Below are 27,475 nucleotides of genomic sequence, written 5' to 3' on the forward strand. Positions count from 1 at the left end.
CCTGCCTGCACTGTGACGCTTTCTATGTGGGAATGACCAGCAACAAACTGTCCATTCACATGAATGGACACAGGCAGACAGTGTTTGTTGGTAATGAGGATCACCCTGTGGCTAAACATGCCTTGATGCACGGCCAGCACATCTTGGCACAGTGTTACACCGTCCGAGTTATCTGGATACTTCCCACCAACACCAACCTATCCGAACTCCGGAGATGGGAACTCGCCCTTCAGTATATCCTCTCTTCTCGATATCCGCCAGGCCTCAACCTCCGCTAAGTTCAAGTTGCCACCGCTCATACCTCACCTGTCTTTCAACAACTTCTTTGCCTCTGTACTTCCGCCTCGACTGACATCTCTGCTCTTACTCTTTGCCTTTAAATATGTCTGCTTGTGTCTGTGTATGTGCGGATGGATGTGTGTGTGTGTGTGTGTGTGTGTGTGTGTGTGTGTGTGTGTGTGTGTGTGTGTGTGTGTGCGCGCGAGTGTACACCTGTCCCTTTTTTCCCCTAAGGGAAGTCTTTCCGCTCCCGGGATTGGAATGACTCCTTACCCTCTCCCTTAAAAGCCACATCCTTTCGTCTTTCCCTCTCCTTCCTGAAGAAGCAACCATCGGTTGCAAAAGCTAGTAATTCTGTGTGTGTGTTTTGTTCATATATATATATATATATATATATATATATATATATATATATATATATATATATATATATATATTAGAAAGAAACTTCCACATGGGAAAAATATATTAAAAACAAAGATTCCAAGACTTACCAAGCGGGAAAGCGCCGGCAGACAGGCACAATGAACAAAACACACACACAGAATTACTAGCTTTTGCAACCGATGGTTGCTTCTTCAGGAAGGAGAGGGAAAGACGAAAGGATGTGGCTTTTAAGGGAGAGGGTAAGGAGTCATTCCAATCCCGGGAGCGGAAAGACTTCCCTTAGGGGGAAAAAAAAGGACAGGTGTACACTCGTGCGCGCACACACACACGCACACACACACACACACACACACACACACACAGATATATCCATCCGCACATACACAGACACAAGCAGACATTTGTAAAGGCAAAGAGTAAGGGCAGAGATGTCAGTCGAGGCGGAAGTACAGAGGCAAAGAAGTTGTTGAAAGACAGGTGAGGTATGAGCGGCGGCAACTTGAAATTAGCGGAGGTTGAGGCCTGGCGGATATCGAGAAGAGAGGATATACTGAAGAGCAAGTTCCCATCTCCGGAGTTCGGATAGGTTCGTGTTGGTGGGAAGTATCCAGATAACTCGGACAGTGTAACACTGTGCCAAGATGTGCTGGCCGTGCACCAAGGCATGTTTAGCCACAAGGTGATCCTCATTACCAACAAACACTGTCTGCCTGTGTCCATTCATGCGAATGGACAGTTTGTTGCTGGTCATTCCCACATAGAGAGCGTCACAGTGCAGGCAGGTCAGTTGATAAATCACGTGGGTGCTTTCACACGTGGCTCTCCCTTTGATCGTGTACACCTTCCGGGTTACAGGACTGGAGTAGGTGGTGGTGGGAGGGTGCATAGGACAGGTTTTACACCGGAGGTGGTTGCAAGGGTAGGAGCCAGAGGGTAGGGAAGATGGTTTGGGGATTTCATAGGGATGAACCAAGAGGTTACGAAGGTTAGGTGGACGGCGGAAAGACACTCTTGGTGGAGTGGGGAGGATTTCATGAAGGATGGATCTCATTTCGGGGCAGGATTTTAGGAAGTCGTATCCCTGCTGGAGAGCCACATTCAGAGTCTGATCCAGTCCCGGGAAGTATTCTGTCACAAGTGGGGCACTTTTGGGGTTCTTCTGTGAGAGGTTCTGGGTTTGAGGGGATGAGGAAGTGGCTCTGGTTATCTGCTTCTGTACCAGGTCGGGAGTGTAGTTGCGGGATGCGAAAGCTGTTTTCAGGTTGTTGGTGTAATGGTCGAGGGATTCAGGACTGGAGCAGATTCGTTTGCAACGAAGGCCTAGGCTGTAGGGAAGGGACCATTTGATATGGAATGGGTGGCAGCTGTCATAATGGAGGTACTGTTGCTTGTTGGTGGGTTTGATGTGGACGGATGTGTGAAGCTGGCCATTGGACAGATGGAGGTCAACGTCTAGGAAAATGGCATGGGATTTGGAGTAGGACCAGGTGAATCTGATGGAACCAAGGGAGTTGAGGTTGGAGAGGAAATTCTGGAGTTGTTCTTCACTGTGAGTCCAGATCATGAAGATGTCATCAATAAATCTGTACCAAACTTTGGGTTGGCAGGCTTGGGTAACCAAGAAGGCTTCCTTTAAGTGACCCATAAACAGGTTGGCATACGAGGGGGCCATCCTGGTACCCATGGCTGTTCCCTTTAATTGTTGGTATGTCTGGCCTTCAAAAGTGAAGAAGTTGTGGGTCAGGATGAAGCTGGCTAAGGTGACGAGGAAAGAGGTTTTAGGTAGGGTGGCAGGTGATCGGCGTGAAAGGAAGTGCTCCATTGCAGTAACAATATATATAGTTCTTCAGTTTTCCATGTTAAGGATCTGAAACACCTTCTAGGACTGTTGAGAACAGTTATGAATAATAAAATCATTGTGGCAGTGATTTTGCAACCTTAACTCTCACACAGATTTCTTTGTTGGTTTTTCATGTGTCCACCCATCCACACCGTCTTTACTGATTTGATGTTAATAATAGCAAGTAGTTGACACAAGTAACAGATACTTAATAGGTTATTCAATCATCTTTCAGGCTTGCACCCATGATAGTATTACTTCTCCTCCCAGTATTTCCGTTGATAAACTTACAGCCACCTCCACAGTGAGTCACTGGCCAAATTCAAACCACCTGACACAAAGCTATGAAATGGTTGCGAGTCAAAGGGCATCACAACCAAAGATAATTGAAGAATCAGTAACTAAGTTTTTGCAGTGATGGAAGCAGTGAAGCACTATGTGAGATCTCTCAACGTTTCAGATATGATTGGTCTTTTCAAAGCCTAATCACTGACACATCACTCTACCCTTGCACTTCTTGAATATCTGATTTTACCACTACATGCTACTGGAGAATAGATAGCTCTTACCTATGCTGTTTTTGGAGCTAGCTAGATGTCATCCTAATTATTTACTGCTATGTTAAAAAAAACTGTTCTATTACTCTGAGAGGGCATGCCTAAAAGGCACATAACACTTTTGGTGGTCTATTCTTTGAGTTCGACAATGGATGATACAATGGCCATCAAACTTGACAATTTTTTTATATCCAGTTGCAACATATTTCTAGCAAACCCAAAACTAGAATATTCTCATCCAAACAACAAATGTTATCCCAAATGCACCTAAATGGGTCCGTACAGAAGTAACCACAGATAGTTCTTACCCGTAAGGAGCTTACTATGCCAAAAGAGTATCATGAACGAATTACCAATTACAAAACATTTGATAAATTAGAAAATTACAAATACACCTAGTAGTACTAGTAGTAGCAGTATAATTAACATACCATATAGTAGAGATGGAGTATTAGTCATACAGTTGTTTTAACTGCTGTAACACTTCTTGTTAATGATCCCATTAGTGAAACTGTGCATGCTCTTTATGTAACAGTTCCGACTTACTAACACTGTCATTAAAAAAAAAAATCCACACACACAGCAATTTTCATGCAGTTATCATTACAAACCAGCTGTCATGTGTACTTACCCAAGAAAGCGTCAACTAGTCCTGCAATCCCTTTTATTGCTTTTAGAAAGATTAGTGGCAGTGCTGAAAGACATGGATGCTGGCTAGGATCGACGACAGTTTCACTAATTATTGCAAACTGCAGGAACTTCTGGGTCTGACTTACAACTGAGGGACGACAAAGGTTCACTGGGTTTCCAAGGCAGTGCAGAAATCGAAACCAACTTTGTGCTATGCAGTCTCTACTGGCATTTGCTGGTATCAACTGAGCATCCTCCTCCGCTGTTAAACAGAACAATAACATTGAAATATTATTAATGGTGGCAATATCTATATTATATCCTATTTGGTTAATAGAGGTAGATAATATCTCCTTTGGTGGTGTAATTTAACTTAATTTATGATTCTGTGCAGCACTTAATCTACCTGTTTTTATAGACCATTAATAAAGCAAAAATATTTACCTACAGCACACCAGTTAAACACTTGACATATTTGGATGCAATGAAAGTGGGTTCATTCTTGGAAGACTCAAATGTAATTGTATTCTTACACTAACAACTTCCTTTTCTGTGCTCAATTGGGTTTGATAAAATTACTTAATGGATTCTATTTGTAAAGGTGGAATGATAAGTCTGGTAAATTATGATGAAATTTTGGGAAATTTTGCTAGGGCACAACTGTACTTAGTGTGATTTTGAAACGGTTCTGTTTACATTTTCAAACAGGTGTCATATTAAACTGGCATGTTCCCATCACTTCAAGTTCTGGTGATGTCATGTGGCTGTACATAAAATGTAGATCCACCATTACACCAGAGGCCCCAGAACAGTGAAATGGCAGAAGTGAAAAAGCGAAGAATGCTATGAACATTGTCTTCTATTCATGAACTGTGTCGGAGTGCAGAGTAACATCATCCAACTGCTTGTAAAAGGATAAAATAGTAAGAGGCTCTTACTACACAACGTTTCCACCTACATCTATACTCCATAAACCACCGTGAGGTGCACGGCAGAAGCAATGTCCCATTGCACCAATTATTAGGGTTTCTTCCTGTTCCATTTACGTATAGTGTGTAGGAAGAATGAATGCCTCTGTGCATGCAACAATTATTCTAATCTTATCCTTTCGATCCCTGTGTGGGTGATATGTAAGTGGCTGTAGTATATCCTCAGAATAATCATTTAAAGCTGATTCTTGAAACTTTATTAATAGACTTTCTTGGGATAGTTCACATCTTTCCCCAAGAGTCTGCCATTCCAGTTCCTTCAGCATCTCTGTGACACTCTAAAATGGATTTAAAAAACCTGTGACAATTCATGACACCCTTTTCTGTATATGTGCAATGTCCCCTCTTAGTCCTATCTGGTATGGATCCCATGCATTTGAGCAATATTCTAGACTGGGTCACAAGAGTGGCGTGTAAGCAAACTCTCTAGTAGACTGATTGCACTTCCCAAGTATTCTACAAATAAACCGAAGTCACCATCAGCTTTATCCACAACTGATCCTATGTGATCATTACATTTCATAGCCATATAGTGCATTACACATGAGTATTTGTATGAGTTGGCTGATTCCAACCATGACTCATTAATATTATAGTCATAGGGTACCACATTTTTTCGTTTTTATGAAGTGCAAAATCTTACATTTCTGAATATTTAGAGCAAGTTTTTACTATATGGGAAGTGCTAAGAAGTAATGCTCCTGCACAGGACTACGGACTTAGTGCACTAAAATAGGAAAGTGGAGAGCAATCTCATCACACTAACTGCATTAAGCTCACTGAAACTGGAGCTGAGAATTTCTTTCTTTCCATCTTTTTTGTGTTTATTACATTTGTAATCAATCTTACCACTTCATACCTGAACTTCACATGCACAATGAAGGAAGACTGGGGTAAACATCACATTGATATTAGAGATGGACCACAAGCTTGGCTAGGACATGGGTGGGGAAAAAAACTGGTTGTCTGCTTCAAAGAGGTGACAATATGTTTGATTTGGCACACAATAGCTGGGTCTTTTGCATTTGCAAATTACTGCTATGAGACAAGTGCAGTTGAGAGAGAAACAACTACAAAATTTGAACAACAATTGAAAGATCCTTAATCCCTATAATCCAATACCATAAAAGTTTCAAAACTTCGGATTATTAGAGAAATTATAATTAAAAATAGTATAGCAAAATTTGTAACTGGTTGATCACTGGACTAAAAAAGGATAAGTCAGCCATGCTGTAACACCTTAAAACCTCCACCCTGAGAGTTTAGACTGGAGGCTGGACAAAATCTTAAAACACATACCACACTTGTCTCATCATCTGCTACAACAAAGGTTAGATCCCCACTTAATGTTGTCACTGCCCTGTAGTCAGAATATAAACTACACTTTGTCAGAAAATGGTCTACTGAAATATGTAGACCACAGGCACTACAATAGGGTGGATCTTATCACTGGGCAAAAAACCATGCCTGAAGTGCTATGTCCCACAAAAGAAGCATGAGTGAAACCTCATCTCATGTCTGTAACCACAATGAAAAGAGCCATGAATAATTTGTTGTCCTTCGCCACCAGCTATTGTTCCTACTACTAATGTATGGCCTTCTGACTCAACAGTGAGTTTTCAGCCTGTAACAGAATGCCATATTGTTCAACTCAGGCCCCCTTATTGGTTGCCTTGTCTGCTACATCATTCATTTCTCTTCATTCCAGTGTGATCAATGTTTAGCAGAATATCACCACCTTCCCATGATGTCGTAATGAGAGAAAAGTGACCAAAATATTATGTATCATTTGTTGATGTGTCTGAAGAGCACTAAACATATCAGATCAGATGAGAAATATTGTACCTTGGTCTCACCTCATCTGCTCCAATGTTTTCAAGAGTTGTGCACACCTCAGCACAGCATACCTTAACATTCTGGTACGTAAATCCTGAAGACACAATTACAGAAACTACTGAGCATCTGAGAAATTATTCCTGTTTTGATTGACCTGTATACACAAGCTTTAAATTCTGATGTTCAGTTAAAATATAGCCAAACAAGTACCTTAAAATAACATTCAGAACACTTTATTTACTACAATTAGTAAAATTTAAACTCTGAAGAAGCCAAGGTGAGATTTACTCCACACTTAGACTAAAATCTTAATATTTGGACATCCATTTTCAAAAGTTTGTTCTTTACTTGGTTCACAAATGCCCTCTTGCTCACTGACTACTATTTAAATGTTGCTCAATGGGAGGACAAACAAAATTATAGTATGCAGGCACCCAACATACAGACTACATTTTGTATGCTCATCATTTGATTTGAAGTGGTGGGTCACCAGCTTCAGTGAAGAGGCTTGGAATGAAGCTCATTCAAAATGCCTCAGTGGCCAACCTAATTCCCTCATGATGGACTGGATCCCACATGTCAAGCAGACATGTACACCATTCACTCTTACTGAATCCTGGACAACATAAAACTTCTACAAAACCAGAACAGACAGGCTCATATTTATCATTGCTACGTAGTGCTGGTACAGTTCATTCCAATACTAAGTTGGACTGTGTTAGTCCATTATATGCAAACCCAAGCCAAGATTGGCTTGAACAAAGGAATCATTACTAAGAGTTTTATTCATGTAGTTTTCCCTTGGCATCCTCCAATGTGGGAGGTATAGCATCTAATCTATTCATCATCATTCACGCGATCAGGTCCAGAGGACCGCGCACCCCCACAGTTAGAGCTCTCCATCCGTATCTGTCTTCTGCTGTCTCCAGTTTTCCGCGACTCCCAGCTGCAACAGGTCTTCTCTCACTCCATCGATTCACCTCTTTCTAGGTTTTCCCACTGGTCTGCTGCCTGACGGGATCCAGTCCATTGTGATTTTGGGCCATCTTGTTGCCTCCATTCTAACAACATGTCCAGCCCATTGCAGTCTTTTGCTTCTCATCACTCCCAAGATGTTAGGCTCCTTGTACAGCTCTTCTAATTCAGTGTTATGGCGTCTTCTCCATTCTCCAGTAGTCTGATCTCTGACTGGTCCAAATATTTTCCTGAGGACTTTCCTTTCAAATGTTAGCAGTAGCTTAAGGTCTTGTTTTCGAGTGCTCCAGGTTTGAGAACCATAAAGTACTACTGGCATTATTAATGTCTTATACAACCGTAGCTTTAGTTGTTGAGAGACACTTCTCCATTTTAATATAGGGTCTAGAGAGTGATAGTATCTGTTTCCCGCATGCAGTCGTGCTTTTATCTCTGCTTCAGTTGATGTTACTTCCGTAAAAAATGATCCAAGGTATTTGAACTCTTTCACATGTTTATACCTGGTGGTGTTCACAATTAAATCTTGAGAATTCTGGATCTTTCTTCCTATGGTCATATACTCTGTCTTTTCAGAGCTAATTTGTAGACCGATCGTAGCTGCTAATAACTCCAAGGTCTGGATACTTCTCTGCAGATCTTCTTGTGTGCATGCTAATAGTGCAATGTCGTCTGCATAGGCCAGATATGTAATGTGTTCATTACCAATTTGAATGCCCTTGATGTTTTCTTTGTTGAAATCCCGTGTTACCTTCTCAAGTGCCAGGTTGAAGAGGACAGGTGATAGCCCATCTCCTTGGCGTAATCCTGTTACAACTTGAAAGCTTTCTGTCATTTGATTGCCTACCTTAACCTTAAGGTTTGTGTCATTTAGGCATACCTCTACCAGTTTGACCAACTTCTTTGGTATACCAAACTCTGTCATAGTTCTAATCAGGCTAGGTCTCTGTATACTGTCGTAAGCCTTCTTGAAGTCTACAAACAGGAGATGTATCTCTCGTCCGTATTCGTACATTTTTTCACAGACCTGTTTTAGGACAAAAATCTGGTCCGTGGTTGATCGCCCTGCCTGGAAATCTCCTTGGTATTCTCCAATTATGCCCGTTGCTAGAGGTTTTATTCGTTCTAATAGGCAGTTGGAGAAGATCTTATAACAGGTGTTGAGTAGCGCTATGCCCCTGTAGTTGTCACATACGGATTTGTCTTTTCTTTTTATATATGGGGCACATCACAGCTACCTTCCATTCCTCTGGTATTTCATGTTTTACCCAAATTTGCTCAATTAGCCTGTGGATTTTGAAACAGAGGATTTTGTCTCCAGCCTTGAGAAGTTCAGCAGGAATACCGTCCTCACCTCGACTTTTACCATTCTTAAGGTTTTTAATCTGGTTCCTTATCTCTTCAATGGTGGGTGGAGGATATTCTGGGTCTACTGTTACTGGTTCATCAAACTCAAGTAGTTCGGTTGGTTCATCAGAGTTTAGTAATTCTCTGCTGTTCTTCCAATTTTTTGATCTTCTGTTAACTTTCTTCCATTGGCATCTTTTATGAATCTGTGTTGATGGTATGTCCCTCCTTTAAAACTTTTCACTTTTCTATAAAGTTCTTTATACCTATTTCCATGAAAGTCTTGTTCAGCTTCCTCCATGATACTTTTTACATATTTTCTCTTTGCTTTCCTCAATGTGGCTTGGGTCTGCTGTCGTGTTTCTTCAAACTTCGATTTTTCTTCTTCTTGCATATTGCTTTGTATCCACAGTAGTTTGGCCCGTTGTCTCTCCCTGATAGCTCCCTCACACTCCTCATTGAACCACACTCTTTTTCCCCTAGTTCGCTTTGGGATTACTTCTTGGGCGGTTTCTTTAATGTCTCTGCAATCACCTTCCAGTTCTGATCTACCACAGTATCTCCTTCCTCTTTATTCAAAGCCTCAAAACGGTTCGTTAGTGCTATCTTGAAAGTTCTTCTTATATTATCTTCAGTCAGACTCTCATTACGGAATCCAAACAACAGTGTTGATTGATTTACAAATGACACTGCCAAAGGTGAGAGGTACATTAAACCTGCAGCTGCACACTTGTGTGTTTGGCTCCTTCCTTACAATTCCATGTGGCACACTATTATCATGCTAGCTATAATTTCTAGTTTCTCTGTACATTGGAAGTCACTATTTTCATGTCAAATCTTTTTCTGTTGCTCTGAAACATCGGGAGTCAGATTTTGTGTGTTCTCAAGTCTCCTCCACAAACGTATACCTGTCATGTCAGCAATTTTGTAGCCGTTTTCACAAGGTTGTGTATGGAGCCTTGCTTGAAGATACGTCACACTCAGAAAAATTATCAATAAGTTGTTTTTGTGTTTATAATGATGACTCAATTTTTGTGTTTCTCACATTATGTATATTGAATGTCAATTAAAAATTGCTTCTAAATTAAGTTTTTGGTTTTCTTGTTACATTCCTTTAACATATTCCTTATCTATGTAACTGACTACTTATTTCTCTTCAGTAACAAATATATGATACACAAAAAGAAAGTGATATTAGAATTTAATGTCATGGTACATGAGTTCATTAAAGACAGAGTACTTAGCTCAGAATGAACCATGGAGGGACTCAGTTGTGAATCTTGATGAAGGAAACCACCTGAAGTGAGTTAGGAAACTTCAGAAAACCTAAAAACAATGGGCAAGCAGACATTCAAATCCTGCTGTTTCTGAATACAATGCAGTTCAGGGCCTCAACCACTGGACTACATAACTCAATTTATTGCACAGGGCAATTTGTTGGGAACAGCTAATTTAGCTCTGTATTTAAGTCCATTGTTGCTGCCTGTCAAAATATTTGGTTTCTCTGGGTACTTTACCAGAGTTTCGTATCAGAGCATGCTACACTATGACACAAATTCAGATCACTGTCTTTTGCTAGCAGACTTCCTATCTACTAGGTCACAAAGTCATTTCTTCCGCTACGTCAGCTGTACATTGTGGCAGTAGTACCTCTGTGAAGAATGGAAGCACACAAGAGACAGTAGAATGCAGCTTCAAGAGGGTCTGTGAAGTATGTTCGTACTTTTCAATACAATGAGCAATGTTTATGGCAATCAACAATGTGCACTGACAGCCTCATTTAACATCAGAGTTTTGACATCTGAATGTTAACCTCATGTAATTTTTTTCCAAAGTTGAAAACATGTAACAATCTGTAATATATTTTACATTTATTATTTCAGTACTCCAATTTCCTTTATACTTACGTATCTTAATTTCTGGAAAGGATGGACCATACATGAACTCCAACAGACGAGCAGTTAACAAAATGTTAACACGGTTCCATTGCTCCACAAGAGCCACACGATGCCGCCAATTCATGCATGTCTCACGCAAGGTTTTCCACAATGGTGGGGATGGGAAACATCGTACACAGGCCAGTAACCACACTTCAAATAATACAGACAAAACACGTTCACAAAGCTGGTCACCAACATCGTCTGCAAAGAAGACACAATTGTAATATAAATACTCTTTCACAGGATATTAATGACATAATAAGTAATTACTATATAAGCAATAATGAATTATAACAATTATTTATACTTTGATAACTATAATTTGATAAGAAAGACTACAGTTATAGAATATGGATATTGTGGCAAGAATAATAGAAAATTCATAATTAACAACAACACGCACACCCTTTAATTAACTATGGCACAGGTATCCATAAACCAACTCTGCTCCCGCCACAAAAAAACTTTTTATGTTCTCTCAGGTATTACAATACCCAATGTCCCACACTGAATCTCTTACACTTCTACAATACAGCATCATTCTGAACACTACAAAAGAGTCTGACTGAGCCTGTCAATCAGAATATCACGACCTGCCAATACAACTGCACGCCAGAGGACAATATCAACCCCTTCATCAATCATTCATAGTGTCAGACCACAATTAGCCAAACCATACCACCTGCTAAATTCACAATTGCATTCCCCACAGCATGCACAGGAACTCACAACACACACACACACACACACACACACACACACACACACACACACACACACACACACACACACACACAGAGAGAGAGAGAGAGAGAGAGAGAGAGAGAGAGAGAGAGAGAGAGAGAGAGAGATGGGTATAACAGATTATTTAGGTGTTGCAATCTTATACAAACATGACACTAATCAACGATGCACACTCTTTCACTAGCTCTTAAAAGCAGAAACAATTTTTGTCATCTACTACACTGACCAGAAATGACTCAAAATCGATACTAGTTTGAGCTAAAACCAATAGCAATCCTTGTGTCACCCAGCTCATACCTTCATCCCCTGCCCCTTTACAGTCTTACACAACCTCCGTTTAATGAGCAGCTATGAATTTCTCTTCTCAACCCTATCTCATCTTCTTGCTCTACAACCCCTCTTGATAATGTTAGTTTCGTGATGGGTGATTGAGCAGTTATACATAACATCAAAACAATTTTTATCTTGATCATCTATGTAAAATGACATTTCTGCCAGCTTTTTATTTCTCTACACAAAAGTCTTGCAGTGAGTACCAAATTTCATGAGACCAAACTACCTCCAATGCCTGCTTAGCAACCTATAACATTCCTTTCACCTTAATCTACATCTACATTGACACTATGCAATCCACCTTACAGCGCATAGCAGAGGATACTCCTTTCCTGTTCCCCTCACAAATAGTATGAGGAAAAATGATTATCTGTATTCCTCCATATAAGCCCTAATTCCTCATATCTTATCTTCATTGTACTTATACATAATGTATGTTGGAGGCAAGAGAACTGTTCTGCAGTCAGCTTTACATGCTAGTTCTCTAAATCTTCTCAATAGTGTTCCTCAAAAAGAATGTCGCCATTCCTCCAGGGATTCCCATTCCAATTCCAGAAGCATCTCTGTAACAGTTACATGTTGTTTGAGCCCACCAATAACAAATCTAGCAGTTCCCCTCTGAATTGCTTCGATGTCTTCCATTAATCCGATGTGGTATGGATACCAAACACTCAAGCAGTATTCAAAAATACATTGCGCTAGAGTCCTACATGCAGTCTTCTTTACAGATGAACCACACTATCCTAAAATTCTCCTAATAAACTGAAGTCAACCATTCACCTTTCCTACCACAATCCTAACATGCTTGTTCCATTTCATATCACTTTGCAATGCCATGCCCAGATATTTAAATGATGTGAGTGTATCCAGCAGGACACTACTAATGCTGTATTGGAGAATAACAGCGGTCCGATCACAATTCCCTTGCGCACTCCAGACAATACCCTCGTCTGTGATGAACACTCACTGTCGAGGTCAACACAGACAGTTCTGTAACTTAAGAAGTCTTCAAGGCACTCCCATGTCTGTAAACCTATTCCATATGCTTGTATCTCCTTTTAACAGCCTGCAATGTGGCAAATGCTTTTCATAAATCTATAAATGTGGAATCTGCCTGTTGCCCTTCACCCTTAGTTCACAATATATCATGTGAGAAAAGGGCAAGGTGAGTTTTGCATGAGCGATGCTTTCCAAAACTATGCTGATCTGTGGACATCAGCTTCTTAGTCTCAAAAAAATTTATTACATTCAAACTGCGAATATGATGAACTACACTGCAGCAAACTGATGTTAGGGGTATTGGTCTGCAATTTTACAGGCCCGTTCTATTGCCTTACTTATACACAGGAGTCACCTGCACTTTTTTTCCAGTTGCTTGGGGCTTTGCTCTAGGCGACACATTCACAATAAATGTGCAAACTACATGGGGGAGGGGAGGGGAGGGAGCAAATTCCGTAGAATAATCTTTGAAAAACCAAACTGGGATTCCATCTGAACCTGGTGACTTATTTGTTTTTAACTCCTTCAGTTGTTCTCTATCCCAAGGGTGCTTATTACTATGTTGTCCATAAGGGTGTCTGTTCAATGGTCAAAAGCCAGTATGTTTGTATGATTATCTTGCGTGAACTATTTCTTCAATGTGAAATTTAAAACTTTGGCTTTGGTTTTGCTATCTTCAATTGCCACACCAAACTGGTCGACACATGACTGGGTAGAAGCCTTAGACCCACTTTGCAATTTTATATAGGACTAGAATTTGCTCGGGTTCTCTGCCAGATCTTTTACTAAGGAACAGCAGCGGTAGTAGTTGTATGCTTCACACATATATCTTGCCACAAATGCACAAATCTCTACTAACCTTTGCTTGTTGTCATTTGTGCTTTCTCTCTCAAATTGAGAGTGCAACAGCTTCTGCTTCATAAGCAGTGTCTGAAACTCATTATTAAGCCATGGTGGGTCTTTTCTGTCTTTAATCCACTTACTAGGCACATAATTCTCCAGACCACCCTTTCTTCTCTCACCCCATAGTGCATCCACCTTCTGTACTGAAATCAGCTGCAATCTTTTCAAAAAGTTTTCCTTAAGTAACTATCACAAACAAAGGAAAACCTAAATCTTGACGGCAAGATTAGAATTTGAATCTCTGCTATACTGAGTATGAGCCAAGTGCCTTACCTATTTGCCACATCATGCGGCATGCTGCACAGAGTGCAGCATTTTACAGTACGGAGAATATGTTGTTCCCATATAATGCAGCTGAAATCTAACCAATGTTGAATGAAGCTCCTGTAAAATAGCAGTTAGCATGACCTGTCTGTCCCCAACTGTTTCCATTCTCAAACCTAAAAATTTTCTGAATATCAAAGGATCTTTCCTTCAGTCCCTTCGGATGAGGCACCATGTTAATTTCTCTTTGAATATAAGGCCAAAAACTTGTTGATTACTTAAAATTCAGAACGTCTCTTAGCTATAACTGTGACAGATTAAATCTAAGATGGTGGTTAAAATAGACACACATGAATTTGCTTTCAGATGAAATTTTAAAGGCTGTTTTCTTTGCCTATTCCTGTAGTTATTTTTTTTATATCAACTGTAGTTGACAAGATGATGATGTAAAAAAAATAAGACAAGTGATAAATTGAAGAGCCATTCACAGACAGGGAGGGATGCACAGGAGTTTTGTCAGAGGGTGATAACCGTTTAGGATTGTAGCAAACAAGATGAATTTTACAGTGCATCCCTGAAGAACAAACAACGGAAAATCCAAAATGGAATGTAACAATATTGCGAAAAGGAAAGTTGCTATTGACCATACAGCGGAGATACTGAGTCACAGATAGGCAAAACAAAAATACTGTTCCAAATAAAGCTTCCATACTGTGAGCAGCAGCACCAGCCTATTTTTGATGAAAGCCTTAGGGGCCGAAAGCTTTATTTGTAACATTCTTTTTGTTGTGCCTATCTGGAATTCAGCATCTCCACTATATGGTGAGTAGCAACTTCCTTTTCATAATAATGTCCATGAAGAACAACATACTCTTGAAGTAATTTGTCTGTGAGCTAATTCCAGATTGTTTGCGTAAAATACCATTCAGTAAGGAAATTTAAGTCTCATTCCTGCAACTACAGCTTGATTTCATGTCTCAAAGTAGTGGTATACACAGAATGAGTATCGAAATAGGCCCCTCTAAGATACTGCCACATCGTAACCAAACTCATGTCCAAATCTCAAAGGAATGTAGTTAATGCAATACAATACTTAGTACTGAAAGGACATTTAAATGAACACCAGTATACAGCCAAAACTGTCCTCCTGATGGAGAGTGCTATTTAGACAAACATAGAATATTCCAGAATTCTGGTATTTATACAAACTTTGAATGCTAGAGAATTCTCGTATTTATACAAACTTTGAATATTCCAGAATATGCAAAAATAAGATATTTTAAGAACCTCCCAGAAATGATCAATACTGAACAACAAATACAAGGGTGCTTTGAAAAGTCAGTGCTAGCACAACAGTTGTTCACATAATATTCATTGGACTGTTGTCTGTAAACATGTGCCACGTCAGTACTCTTGGAAGAGAGCTGTGGTGATGACATGGCTCTGTTGTTGTTCCTGCATAGTGATTTGTGAAGATGGAAAAAATTGAGATTCGAGCAGTGATTAAGTACTTCATAAAGAAAGGTATGAAAGCAATGGACATTCATGCCAATTTTCAGAATACATTGTGGGACTTTGCTCCTTCATGTTCAACTGTTGCCAAGTGAACAAATGAATTTAAATTTGGTCGGAAGAGCTTAGATGGTGAAGCACACAGTAGTCAGCCAAGGTGTGTCACTATTCCAGAAATCATTGCAAAAGTGCACAATATGGTCATGGAGGATCGCTGATTGAAAGTGCACAAAATTACTCACACCTGCCAGATGTCATCTGAAAGGGTATATCACATTTTAACTGAAGAATTAGAAATGAAAAAAATTATCTACAAGATGAAAGCCACAGCTCTTGATGCTGGATCAAAGAAGCATGAGAACTGACATATCGTAACAATTTTTGGCCCATTTTAGAAGAAACAAACAAGACTTTTTTGCGTCGGTTTATGGCTACAGATGAAACTTGAGGGTGCACTACTATACCCCATAGACAAAACAATAGTCAAAGCAGTGGAAACATGCTGATTCTCTGCCACCAACGAAAGCAAAGACAATTCCTTTGACGGTAAAGGTCATGGCATCAGTGTCCTGGGATGCAGAAGGGATTCTGTTTGTAGATTATCTCCCCACTGGGCAAACCATTACTAGATAATACTATGCTAACCTCCTGGACAAATTGCAACAAAAGATTCACAAAAAAGGCCAGATTTAGCAAGGAAGAAAGTCATCTCCCATCAAGAAAATGTGCACCCACACAAGTGCTGTCGCCATGCCAAATTACACGAACTAAAGTATAAGTTGTTGCCACACCTGCCTTATTCACCTCGTATGGCTCCATCAGACTTCCATCTCTTACCAAAACTGAAAATCCTTCTTGGTGGACAAAGATTCACTTCAAACGAAGACTTGATAGCCAGATTTGACAACGATTTTGCAGGCCAGGAGGAAACTCATTTTCAAGATGGGATGAAGGCACTGGAGCATTGTTGGACCAAGTGCATTAATCTACAAGGAGATTACATTGAAAAATAAAAAAAAGTTTCCCTGATGTAAGTACTTTTTTTTTTTTTTTTTAATTCCATTCTGAGAAGTTTTCAAACCACCATCATAACTACTGGTGGTTGGGTTTGACCCGGCAACCCACAGCACACCATCCAGCGATGGTAACTGCTACACTAGACAGCATGCACCACAGCTTACTGCAATACTGTTCGCACTGATATAAGTCCTATACCACTGACTCCAGTTGTGACTTATTGTCTAAGTTTGCATTCACACTGGAAGGGACTGCTACAATTACTTGGTTCCAATTACCAGTTCAGGTAAATGTTAACCGTACACTGAACTATATTTCTGAGGAAGCTAATGGAAGATTAACTACAATGATTACTTGCATATACATTATCATTTTCTGTTTCTTAATGAGTGATCATGTAGGTTCTCTCTGCAGACTGGAGACTTGACCCTCAAACAATATTAAGTTAAAGGCAAAGCGAATTTCCTTGGATGAAGCACATAAGACTTTAAGTATTGTGTAATGTCGTGTTCAAAACTGAGATATTCCTGTGAAGTAACCTGTGCACCATGAAGTTCCTATATCGAGTTAGGCCGATTAAAGATGTCACCATTTATTAGGCAATTTTGTATTTCATCTTCTTCATGGCTTAATGATAGGCACTAACAGAACAAACTCTGGCTCTCTAAATGTGTTTCTTGTGGAAATATTGTACTGTCATCTGTGTTATCTCTTGCAATGTCTTCATGAGTGATCTGTTGCTAAATATATCCATTAGTTAGAATGTCTTGTGCTTTCCTAAAATCCCTTTTTTTTTAATTTTTTTTTTAATTCCCATATTTTAGTGGATGTGGAGGAGCTGCCAATGGCAATAAACAGCTCTTGACTCTTTCTGATCTCTCTGGTTAAGCTGTGACATTTAGCTCTTGCTGCTCAAAAGGCTTCAAGTGGTCTCTCTAGATGAGCTGTACTTGAATTTTCACAACATTGGCTGCCTGACCCTTCTGAAATGGCAAACTATTCATTCCACCAAGAGACAGGCTTTGCTCTTAGGCATGTAAATGATTTCAATATAACACCTCACCTGACTAAAGTGGAAGTCATTCATCAATTTCAATGAACAATATCAGTGAAAGATAAACAACAAGAGGTGCTCCTTATGTTGTGTTGAAAATGCTCCTACTGTTCTTCCATAACACATAGTGTGTTTTGTAGTCTCATAAAGGAGAAATAGCTCTAGGAACCAGTTGGCACAGTCTCTAAGATCCTTGTCGTCCAACCATACAGCAGGTCGTAAGTATACCAAACCAAATGACATGATGCATAGGTAGCATCAATACACAGTTTGGAGTATGATGGTTTAGGAAGAGTTGTGAACAAAGTTACTTTCCTTACACCATTTCTCCTTTGAAGTCATTTTTCATGTGGATAGCATAGCCAAATAATGCATGTGTATCACACAGTTCGAAAGTGTATAGGAGACACACTGTAATACATTCTTTTCTTGCAGACGAGGACAAACTTCCTGTAAACATTTTGTTTTGAAGGTAATTTCCATCTGCTACTCTCAGTGTTATCAGTTCAATGGTTCACCACTGATGCATTGTCAGGATGCCTACTCTGCTGTTAATACTACCCAACAGCCCAAACAAACTAACAGATGTGTTTATGGAATGATCTACAGATTCCATTTGTATCTAACAAATAGCTAGAGAAATAATAGTCTGCTCAAGCAGTCTGTCCAACATACTCGGGCAAGCCTAACATGACTGATATGTGGCAGGGTCCAGAGTTTATAGCAAATTAGACATGGAGACACTTCAACAAGTCTTGGTTCTCCATGTCTGTATACAGCCAAAACTAGTCAACTTCCTTGAGGTGACCTCTTCCTGTGTATCCCTAAAATCACATAAACATACATCTCCTTGCCCTCTTAGATGGCCCATTGTTGATGGTTAATGTATTCTCACTGAGAGGATTTCTACCCCAGGCAACCAGTATTTCCAGCCCACTGACCAATAAAAACACCAAAAAACTTTCTCCACCACTTCTTCACAGTTGCTTTCCCGTTATTACCAAGCTCTTTGTTTATCATTGTCAATAACATGCTTTACATGTCTCCCACTGGTTCCAACCCTCTTGCCTCATTCTCTGCACTTATCATTTACTTTTCTTTTTCATTTTAACAAAATATATACAAGGAATCTATGGCACTGTCTTGGGAGCTCTCTTTTTGGCATTAGTTATATGAATAGTTCAATGTGCCCCAACAAAACTTCATCTTCTGTACCAACCTCAGACAAGTACTTGCACCCAATGTTCTCAATTACTACACAATATTGCGGCGCCTGTGTTATTGCGAATTACGATGCAGTTACGTGCATGTGTGTTTGAAGGAACAGGCACCGCAACAACTACAGCTGTCATGTAATACATTAAATGTTTTCACAGCTGTAAATATGCACCACTATTAGCTGTATAATGGAACAATGACAATAAAAATTTGGGCCGGACTGGAACTCGAACCAGAATTTCCCGCTTATTGCGAGCAGTCACCTTGGCTATCCGAGCACAACTAAAGGCCAGACCCAAGCTTCCATATGTTGCCAACCATGTGCCTACAGCCTGTACCTGTCATGCATTGTTTATATTCCTGTACAGGGGAGACATTTTAATTGAAATTAGCTTGCCCAGTGTTGGCAAATAAATATGATATTTCATCCCTCTATTGTTCAGATATATGATTGAATGTTCTTTTGGACATGCATGCACATCTGAAGGAACATTACATAATAATTCAGAATAACAGGGGAACTGCAATATTGTATTTATCTGCCAAAACTGGGCAACTGACTTTCTACTATAGTGTCTCCCATATATGGGAATATACACAACAGGTGTACGAATACAGGTTGCAGACACATGGTTGACAACATATGGAAGTTTGGGACTGGCCATGAGTCATGCTTGGATAATCAAATGGTAAGGCAACCACGTGCGATATGCAGCAAATCTATTTTTGAGTACCGGTCTGGCACAAATTTTCAATGTCGTCACTCCGTTATACAAGTGATGGTAGTTCAAATTCACAACTGATAATATATTTCATGTAGTCTCAATTACTTCTTGGATACATTACGGTCTCCATCTTCACTTAAAGCTATCCCCTTCTACAGGTCCTGTCATCCTGGCACTTATTCGTTCCAACATTTTCCACATATTTCTCCCTTGCCAATTCTGTGGAGTACCTCCTCATTTCTTACCAGTTCACCTAATTTTCAGCACACTTCTACAGTAGCACTAGGTCTTGAAAAAGTCAATTTTCATCTTTTCAGGTTTCCCCAATATCCATGATTCACCTCCATACAATGCTGTGCTCCAGACGTATATTCACGCAGAAATTTCTTCCACGATTTAATGCCAACGTCTGATACTAGTAAACGTCTTCTAGCCAGGAATGCCTTGTTTGCCTGTGCTAGTCTGCTCTTTATATCCTCCTTGCTTTGTTTATCATATAGTGTTCTCTTCCAAGGTAGAACAACTTCTTAATTCTGTCTACTTCATGGTCCCAACTGTTCATGTTAATTTTATTACTAATCTCATTTCCACTACTCTTCAGTACTTTCATCTATCGTCAGTTTATTCTCTGTCTATATTCTAAGCTCAGCAGACTGTTTATTTTGTTCAGTATGTCCCGCAATATCTTTCTTGCTTTTGCTGAGGACAGCAATGTCATTAGTGAATCTTACATTGATATTCGTCACCTTTCATCCTCAATCTCCATTCCTTCAATCCAATTTGCTTCGTCAGCTTCTGCTTAGCGAGCCATTTTCTTGGATGTCCAGCTCCATTCCCCTGATGGGTTCAGCAAAAACTCTATGCATATTAAGTGGATCAACTACCAAATCAAGTCTATAAAAGAATCCCGTGAACAAGATCATTGAGATCGGAGCACAAGCTCAGACAGAATAATTGGCAAGGGAGAAAACATCTCTCTTTACACACTTTTCCCAGCTGTGCATAGTGCATCCACACTGATGAGCAGTCATTCTCCAAATTTATTTAACACTCTGCTCAGACCTTATAGATAACGTATTACATTCTCATCCCGGCAAACAAACAAATTTCCCATGCCCTTTCCTTCCCATGCTCCTGAAAAGGAATGGGTAATCTCTTGCATCCCAGCCTCCAATTAAACAGCTGGAGGCTGACACATATCCTATGCCAAGGTCACGACTATCTCTCACTGCCCCCACCCTCCCCTAAAGTCACCAGCTTTACTGAAAAAGTGCAAGAGGGACCTGGCACTCCACATCATATATTTGTCCCACAATCACCCTAGCCTCAATCAATACAATTTCTCGGCCGCTATCTATGTTTGTCCCCAGTCCCATCCCATATCTACATCTACATCTATACGCTGCAAATCAATCAGAAGTCCATAACCAAGGGTACTTCTCATTTTACCAGTTATTCGAGCTTCATCTCATTCCACTCAAGTATGAAAAGCGGAATGAATGATGGTTTAAAAAACTCTGTGCAAGCTGTAATTACTATAATTTTGTTCCCGGATCCCTATGGGAGTGATCACAGAGTGTTGTAGTATATGCCTAGATTCATCACTTTAAGTTGTTCTTGAAACTTACTAAGTAGGTTTTCAAGGGATAATATGTTTCTCTTCAGCATCTCTGTGCCACTCCTCTATGTGCCAAAGAAACCTGTGACTACTTGTGCTGCCCTTCTTTGTACATATTCCACATCCTCTGTTAGTCTTATTTGGTACATGTCCCATACATTTGAGCAATAGTCTAAGATGTGTCACATGAGTGTCTTGTAGGGACTGTCCTTTTCAGACTAATTGCATTTCATTGGTGTGCTACGAATGAACTGAAGTCTGCCATTTGCTTTATCTATGACTGTGCCTATGTGATTGTTCCATTTCATGTCTCCACAAATTGTTATGCTTCAATATATGCATGAGTTGACTGATTCCAACTGTGACTCATTCATATTGTAATCACAAGATACTAGGTTCCCTCCATTTTGTGAAATGAAAAATTTGGCATTTCTGAACATCTGAAGTATGACACCAATCTCTGTATCACTATGAAGACTTATCAAGATCGGAATGAATACTTGTACAGCTTCTTTCAGACCATATTTCATCCTATAAAATCGCGTCATCTGTGAAAAGTCTTGGGTTACTATTAATATTCTCTGCAAGGTCATTAATATAAAACATGAACAGTGATGGTCACACTCAGCTAAGGAACATCTGAACTTGCTTTTACATCTGATCAAGACTCGTCATTAAAGATGTCATGCCACATACACCTCAACAAGATATCCTCAATCCACCTACAAATTTTACTTGATGTGCCACACGATCATACTTTCTTCTCTTCACTTCCACTTCTCGCTTTAATATACACACACCTTAATGCTATTTTCTTCGTGATTTTCCTTATCTTACCTCTCACAAATCCTCCAACCTACTTACTTACCCTCTATACACCAGTGGCACCTAAAACTTGAGAATAAACCCAGAAACGATTTCAAAGTATAGACATATTTACAGAATATGACACAATAAAGTAGAGAAGAGGTGTACTTATTATTTGAAACAATATTATGTATCATAGCACATTCAAAAAAATTTTTTTTGTACAAGTACACAATATATGGGGTGACAATTGTCAACATATTATGATATTTAACTACAAAAAACAGTGGAACCAATTACAGAACTGCATCCAGTATACTTCATTGTAAAGCTACCAGAATCAAAACATGAAACAAAAGCAGAGTTGCAATAAAACTCTTGCCTTTAAATAAGTCTGCTTGTGTCTGTATATGTATGGATGGGTGTGTGTGTGTGTGTGTGTGTGTGTGTGTGCGCGCGAGAGAGAGAGAGTGTATACCTATCCTTTTTCCCCCTAAGGTAAGTCTTTCCACTCCCGGGATTGGAATGACTCCTTACCCTCTCCCTTAAAACCCACATCCTTACATCTTTCCTTCCCCTTCCCTCTTTCCTGACGAAGCAACCGCCGGTTGCGAAAGTTCGGAATTTTGTGTGTTATTTTATTGTGCCTGTCTACCGGTGCTTTCCCACTTGTTAAGTCTTGGAATCTTTGTTTTTAATACATTTTAGTACTTAAATAAATATGCTTAAATAATTGTGGTACCTTGGGGAAGAAATTTGTGGTGACCATTTTCTGCAGAAGATTTTTCCTAACCACGAAATAACTTGATCTACACTCATTGTTACATTATGTCCCTAACTGTAAAATCACCGAACATGCAAAACGATATTTAGGAATACAAGCACTCTACTCATGCTTCCCCACAGACAACGGCTGGCCAGCTGAATAGTTAGTAGCAGAGGCACCTATTGGGACAACAGTCAATACTCCCCCTCCACCTGCAGCATAGGAATTCTCATTATTTTTCTAACTCCTCACATATTTTCTGTTATTTTGCATACCTTTTAACTCAGTGCTCTGTCCCATTATCCGTTTATCACTCATCAATTAAATCACAACATATTTTTTTTTAAACTGTGCTACACAAATTTTGGAAGGAATAATTTTACCTTTGATTGTTGGAGGAGACAATAGTGTATCATTTATTGCAAGGAGAAAAAGTAACAGTGCTTCCCAAGTATGTCGGTCAAGACGTGATGACTGGTGGGCTAGATGTTGGAGAGTGCGGAGTACTCGGTGGCACAGAACAGCTTGGCGATTGATAGTATCAGCGCCTGCAACAAATGACATGACACTGAATAAAATATCAAACTAACAATTTTAAATAGATTTCTCAGAATGCTGGCTTAGTAAATGATCAATGAGTTTCTGCAAACTTTGTAATGACAAGAAAAACTAATGATAAAAAGAAACTTAAGGACCACCACAATGCTGTTGCACTGTAACAATTGCGTGTAGTGCCTGCCATATCCAGTGATGCCTACATTAACTCAGAGAGCAAGACTATCTACTTGTTTCCACAAATGGTGTCACCATGTGTTCACAGCTGATAGCGAGCACCCAGCAGCTGGATGGAGACACTTCCCATCATCCTGTCACATCATGTGGTATGAACCCATGATCTTCATAGCGAGATAAAGTGCCCACACAGCAACAGCATGTCACTCTAGTATTTTAACTGCATGATTACCAGATGCATACAGCTTCGTCCCTGTTGGCAACACATATTATAGACTTTGTCCTGTCTAGTGTTTGATTCGAACGGGAATTCTCATAGCGCTTGATGGACTTTGGCTTATTCCACAGACTTGCAGTATTTCACTGTGTTCAGTATTTCACTGTGTTGATTCTTTGAGTAACCACTGCCTGCCATAAGCCATGTGAGTTATGATCGAATTCTTTACTTGTACTAAATTTGTAAGCAGATTTAGTGTTCAAATAAAGGGAATTATGGTATCATACCAATAGTCTACATACTCATAGCATCATACGATGGATCCCATATTCTTACAATTCCTCAAATCTCAGGAGAAAAGACACCATGAAGAATGACATCAACAGCTGCTCACCATGAAACTGTAGTAGGGGAACAACACCTACAGCAACTCGTCACTCTGATACAATAACAGTTAACAGCACATTTAGCATCGGTGGCACCAGCTATGCCTCCATTCCCATTTTCCAAAGATGCCACTGATGATTGGTATGTGTCCTGATGGCTAAACAACCACATCACAGCATTTAAGGTCAGTGATCCAGACATTCAAAAGTATCTCCTTTTGTGATGGTAACCTAAAGATGTTATGTGTTTACTTTGTAAGTTCCATGCACTAGATGACTCAGATAGACTGTCATTTCCTGGAATGTCCCAAACAGGAATAGATTGCAGAACTCAGAAGTTTACGTCAGCATGGTAACTTTGTATAAGCAAATGAGACATGTAAATTATCTTACACTGTCTCTTATTTGGGACTGTTTTATTCAATGTGCCTAGATACTGAGGTTTGCATGCAGGCTTTAAAAAGTCATACCCTTTTTTAGAAGAAGTCTTCACAATACACAAAGTTTCAAATTTCCATATGAAATTCAACAATACTGACACACACTCCAAATTTGACTCAGCAATGATAGATGAGCAAACAGCTTGCTCAGTAATAATGCAGCCAGTACACTTCATTCACGTAAACAATCCTGCCACCAGCAAGATTCACAGTGACATACGCAAACAGCCCCCTCCCCCCCCCCCCCCCCCCAGCAACATTGTTCGAAATCTAGGTCATTCTCCATTCTCATTTGATGCTAGCTCTCTTTCCATGGCAGTTTACCAATAATGGCAGCAGTCATCTTGTCCAGATTGTCTGAGGCGTCACCCTCGTCAACAATGCCCAGGTGTGACAAACAGCATTTTTTTCTGTCATGAATACAGCAGTGTCTGCAAATTCTTCCTCCACAGAATGATTGCAAGAGACCACCATGACTCAATAAATAAAACAAACTTCTGTCATGCAGTTTTCAGAGTTACTCTCTCCAGGGCTAGATTGTGCCACCGATTCATAGATCACAATACACTTCCAACCTGATGTGGTTCCCCTTTTTGCAATGGTATGTCATTTACCCCACATTCTGTGAAAGCTCTTAGAAAAAGAGCTAGATCATCTCCAGTAACATGAAGTGATCATGCCTACCAGGTCTGGTACATAGGCATCCACTTTAGTTGTCGCTCGCAAACTGAATAGCTCCCTCATACTGTGTGGGGATTGTAAAGCTGTTAATTCCTAAGTGAGGGTTGATACCTATTCAATTCTACATTTCAAAGACTTTTTTTTTTTCAAAACTGAAATACAGAGAATATTTTTCTGAATTCAACCTGTCAGAGACTTAGACCTGCCAGGGTAGCTGAGGGCACTAACGCACTGGTTCCTGGACCCGAGTACGCATTCCGGCCCCGAATCGAATCCACCTGGCAGACTAACAACAAGGGCCGGTGGGTCAGCCAGCCTGGATGTAGTTTTTAGGTGGTTTTCCATATCCTGCTAGGTGAATACTGGGCTGGTCCCCATGTTCCGTCTCAGTTACAGGCATTTGAAACACGTTCGTACTATTCCATGGATTACACTAGATGCACACAGTTGGGGTACACTTATTCTGTACAGGGGGGCGGGGGGGGGGGGGGGGGCGGTACGGGGGTTGTGACAGGAAGGGCATCCGGCCACCCCTTCAACCAGTCAGGATTAAGAGAGAGATCTGTCAGAGACTTATTTGCAACTACTTTTGCATCCAGACTCCAGTCTCATTTTGAGCATACCATTAAAACTTGACCTATCGATGGCTTCCTTATGACATTTCTCTTGTGCCTGCTGTTTTCCAAAGAACTTAGAACGCCTGATCCACAAGATTTAATCACGTGGTAATATCTCAGGAATATAATCATCGTGTAATTTAACAACTGTGAGTAGTTTGAGAACTTACATTCGCTTTTTTTGCCTTACAGAACACCAGCCTTAAGTGTAATCTTAAAGAGCATCTTTTTTCCAACAGCAAATCAAGTTCTTGAGTTTCACTATAAACAGAAATGGAGTGCTACTGACCAAGCACCATATGCAGGCCACTGAAGATGTGCGCCCACAACAACAACAAACTTTCATGAGCAAAGGAAATTTATAGTGAACATGGTGCAGATTGCACAACCTATTAATGCTCTCCGCAAACATTGGGCTGAGTTTGTTCGGTTGCCCAAATGCGACAATGTGTTCCGCACTCTTGAGTGTGCCCCACAAAAGGAACCTTGTTTAGTTCTCTACTCCCTTGAAAACTTTTGATCCTTGCCACAAATTTTTCACAGCACAGTATCAACACTGTCTTTTCACATCAGGAAGACAATGTATAGAAACATCCAATACCTTTCACCTTCAAAACATTGAGTAAGGCCTAACACAACTACGTCCAGGTTGAGAAAGACAACCTTGCCATCATTTATGCAATGTGCAAATTTCACACATACCTCTATTATCTGAAATTTTAAAAACCCACATCCTTTCGTCTTTCCCTCTCCTTCCCTCTTTCCTGAAGAAGCAACCATTGGTTGCGAAAGCTAGAATTTTGTGTGTATGTTTGTGTTTGTTTGTGTGTCTATCGACCTGCCAGCACTTTTGTTTGGTAAGTCCCATCATCTTTGTTTTTAGATATATATTGTTGTGGTTACATACACATCATACACATACATGTGTTGTTGTGGCCTTCAGTCCAAAGACTGGTTCGATGTAGCCCTTCATCATGCTACTGTATCTTGTACAAGCCTCTTCATCTCCAAATAACTACTGCAGCCAACATCCTTCTGAATATGCTTACTGTATTCATCTGCTGGATTCCCTCTACAATCCCCCCTCATTCCAGTACTAAACTGGTGAGCTTTCGGTGTCTCTGTGTCCTATAAACCAAACTCTGCTGTTGGTCTAGTCATGTCACAAATATCTTGTCTCTTCATTAGTAATGTGATCTTCAGTATTCTCATGTAGAATCACATTTCAAAAGTCTCTATTCTATTTTTGTCTTAACTGTTTATCACACTTTTCACGTCCATATGTAGCTACACTACAAATATCTCCAGAAAATACTTCCTGATACTTAAATCTATACTCAATGTCAACAAATTTGTCTTCTTCAGAAATGCTTTTCTTGCCATTGCCAGTCTACATGTTATATCCTCTCAACTTTATCCATTACCAGTTATTTTGCTGCCCAAATACCAATACTCACCTACTACCATTAGTGTCTTGTAATCTAATGTAATTCCTTTGGCATCATATATACATTCATACATACATACACACCCAAGCACTAGCCCCATGCTGCCTAAGAGATGGCAAGTGAGAGAGATGGTTGAGGCCTATGTTAAAACCAACAACAGTCCCAAAATTTCATATACTCCAAATGATTCTGTTCACATTCAGGTATGAAATTAAGC

At 39.9% G+C, this 27,475-nt stretch overlaps 1 protein-coding gene across 9 annotated transcripts in view; it reads right to left on the reverse strand.

The window, feature by feature from the left end:
- Positions 1-27,475, reverse strand: part of LOC126278998 (ral GTPase-activating protein subunit beta) — a 360,574-nt gene that overhangs the window by 308,480 nt on the left and 24,619 nt on the right. For all 9 annotated transcript variants that reach the window (XM_049979327.1, XM_049979325.1, XM_049979321.1 and 6 more), the window contains 3 exons: positions 23,121-23,285; positions 10,745-10,978; positions 3,695-3,955 (listed from right to left, as the gene is read on the reverse strand). In XM_049979327.1, the coding sequence (XP_049835284.1) occupies positions 3,695-3,955; positions 10,745-10,978; positions 23,121-23,285 (660 nt within the window). The remainder of the gene's footprint in view (positions 1-3,694; positions 3,956-10,744; positions 10,979-23,120; positions 23,286-27,475) is intronic.

Source organism: Schistocerca gregaria, chromosome 6, assembly GCF_023897955.1.
Source record: "Schistocerca gregaria isolate iqSchGreg1 chromosome 6, iqSchGreg1.2, whole genome shotgun sequence".
NCBI classification, from domain to species: Eukaryota; Metazoa; Arthropoda; class Insecta; order Orthoptera; family Acrididae; genus Schistocerca; species Schistocerca gregaria.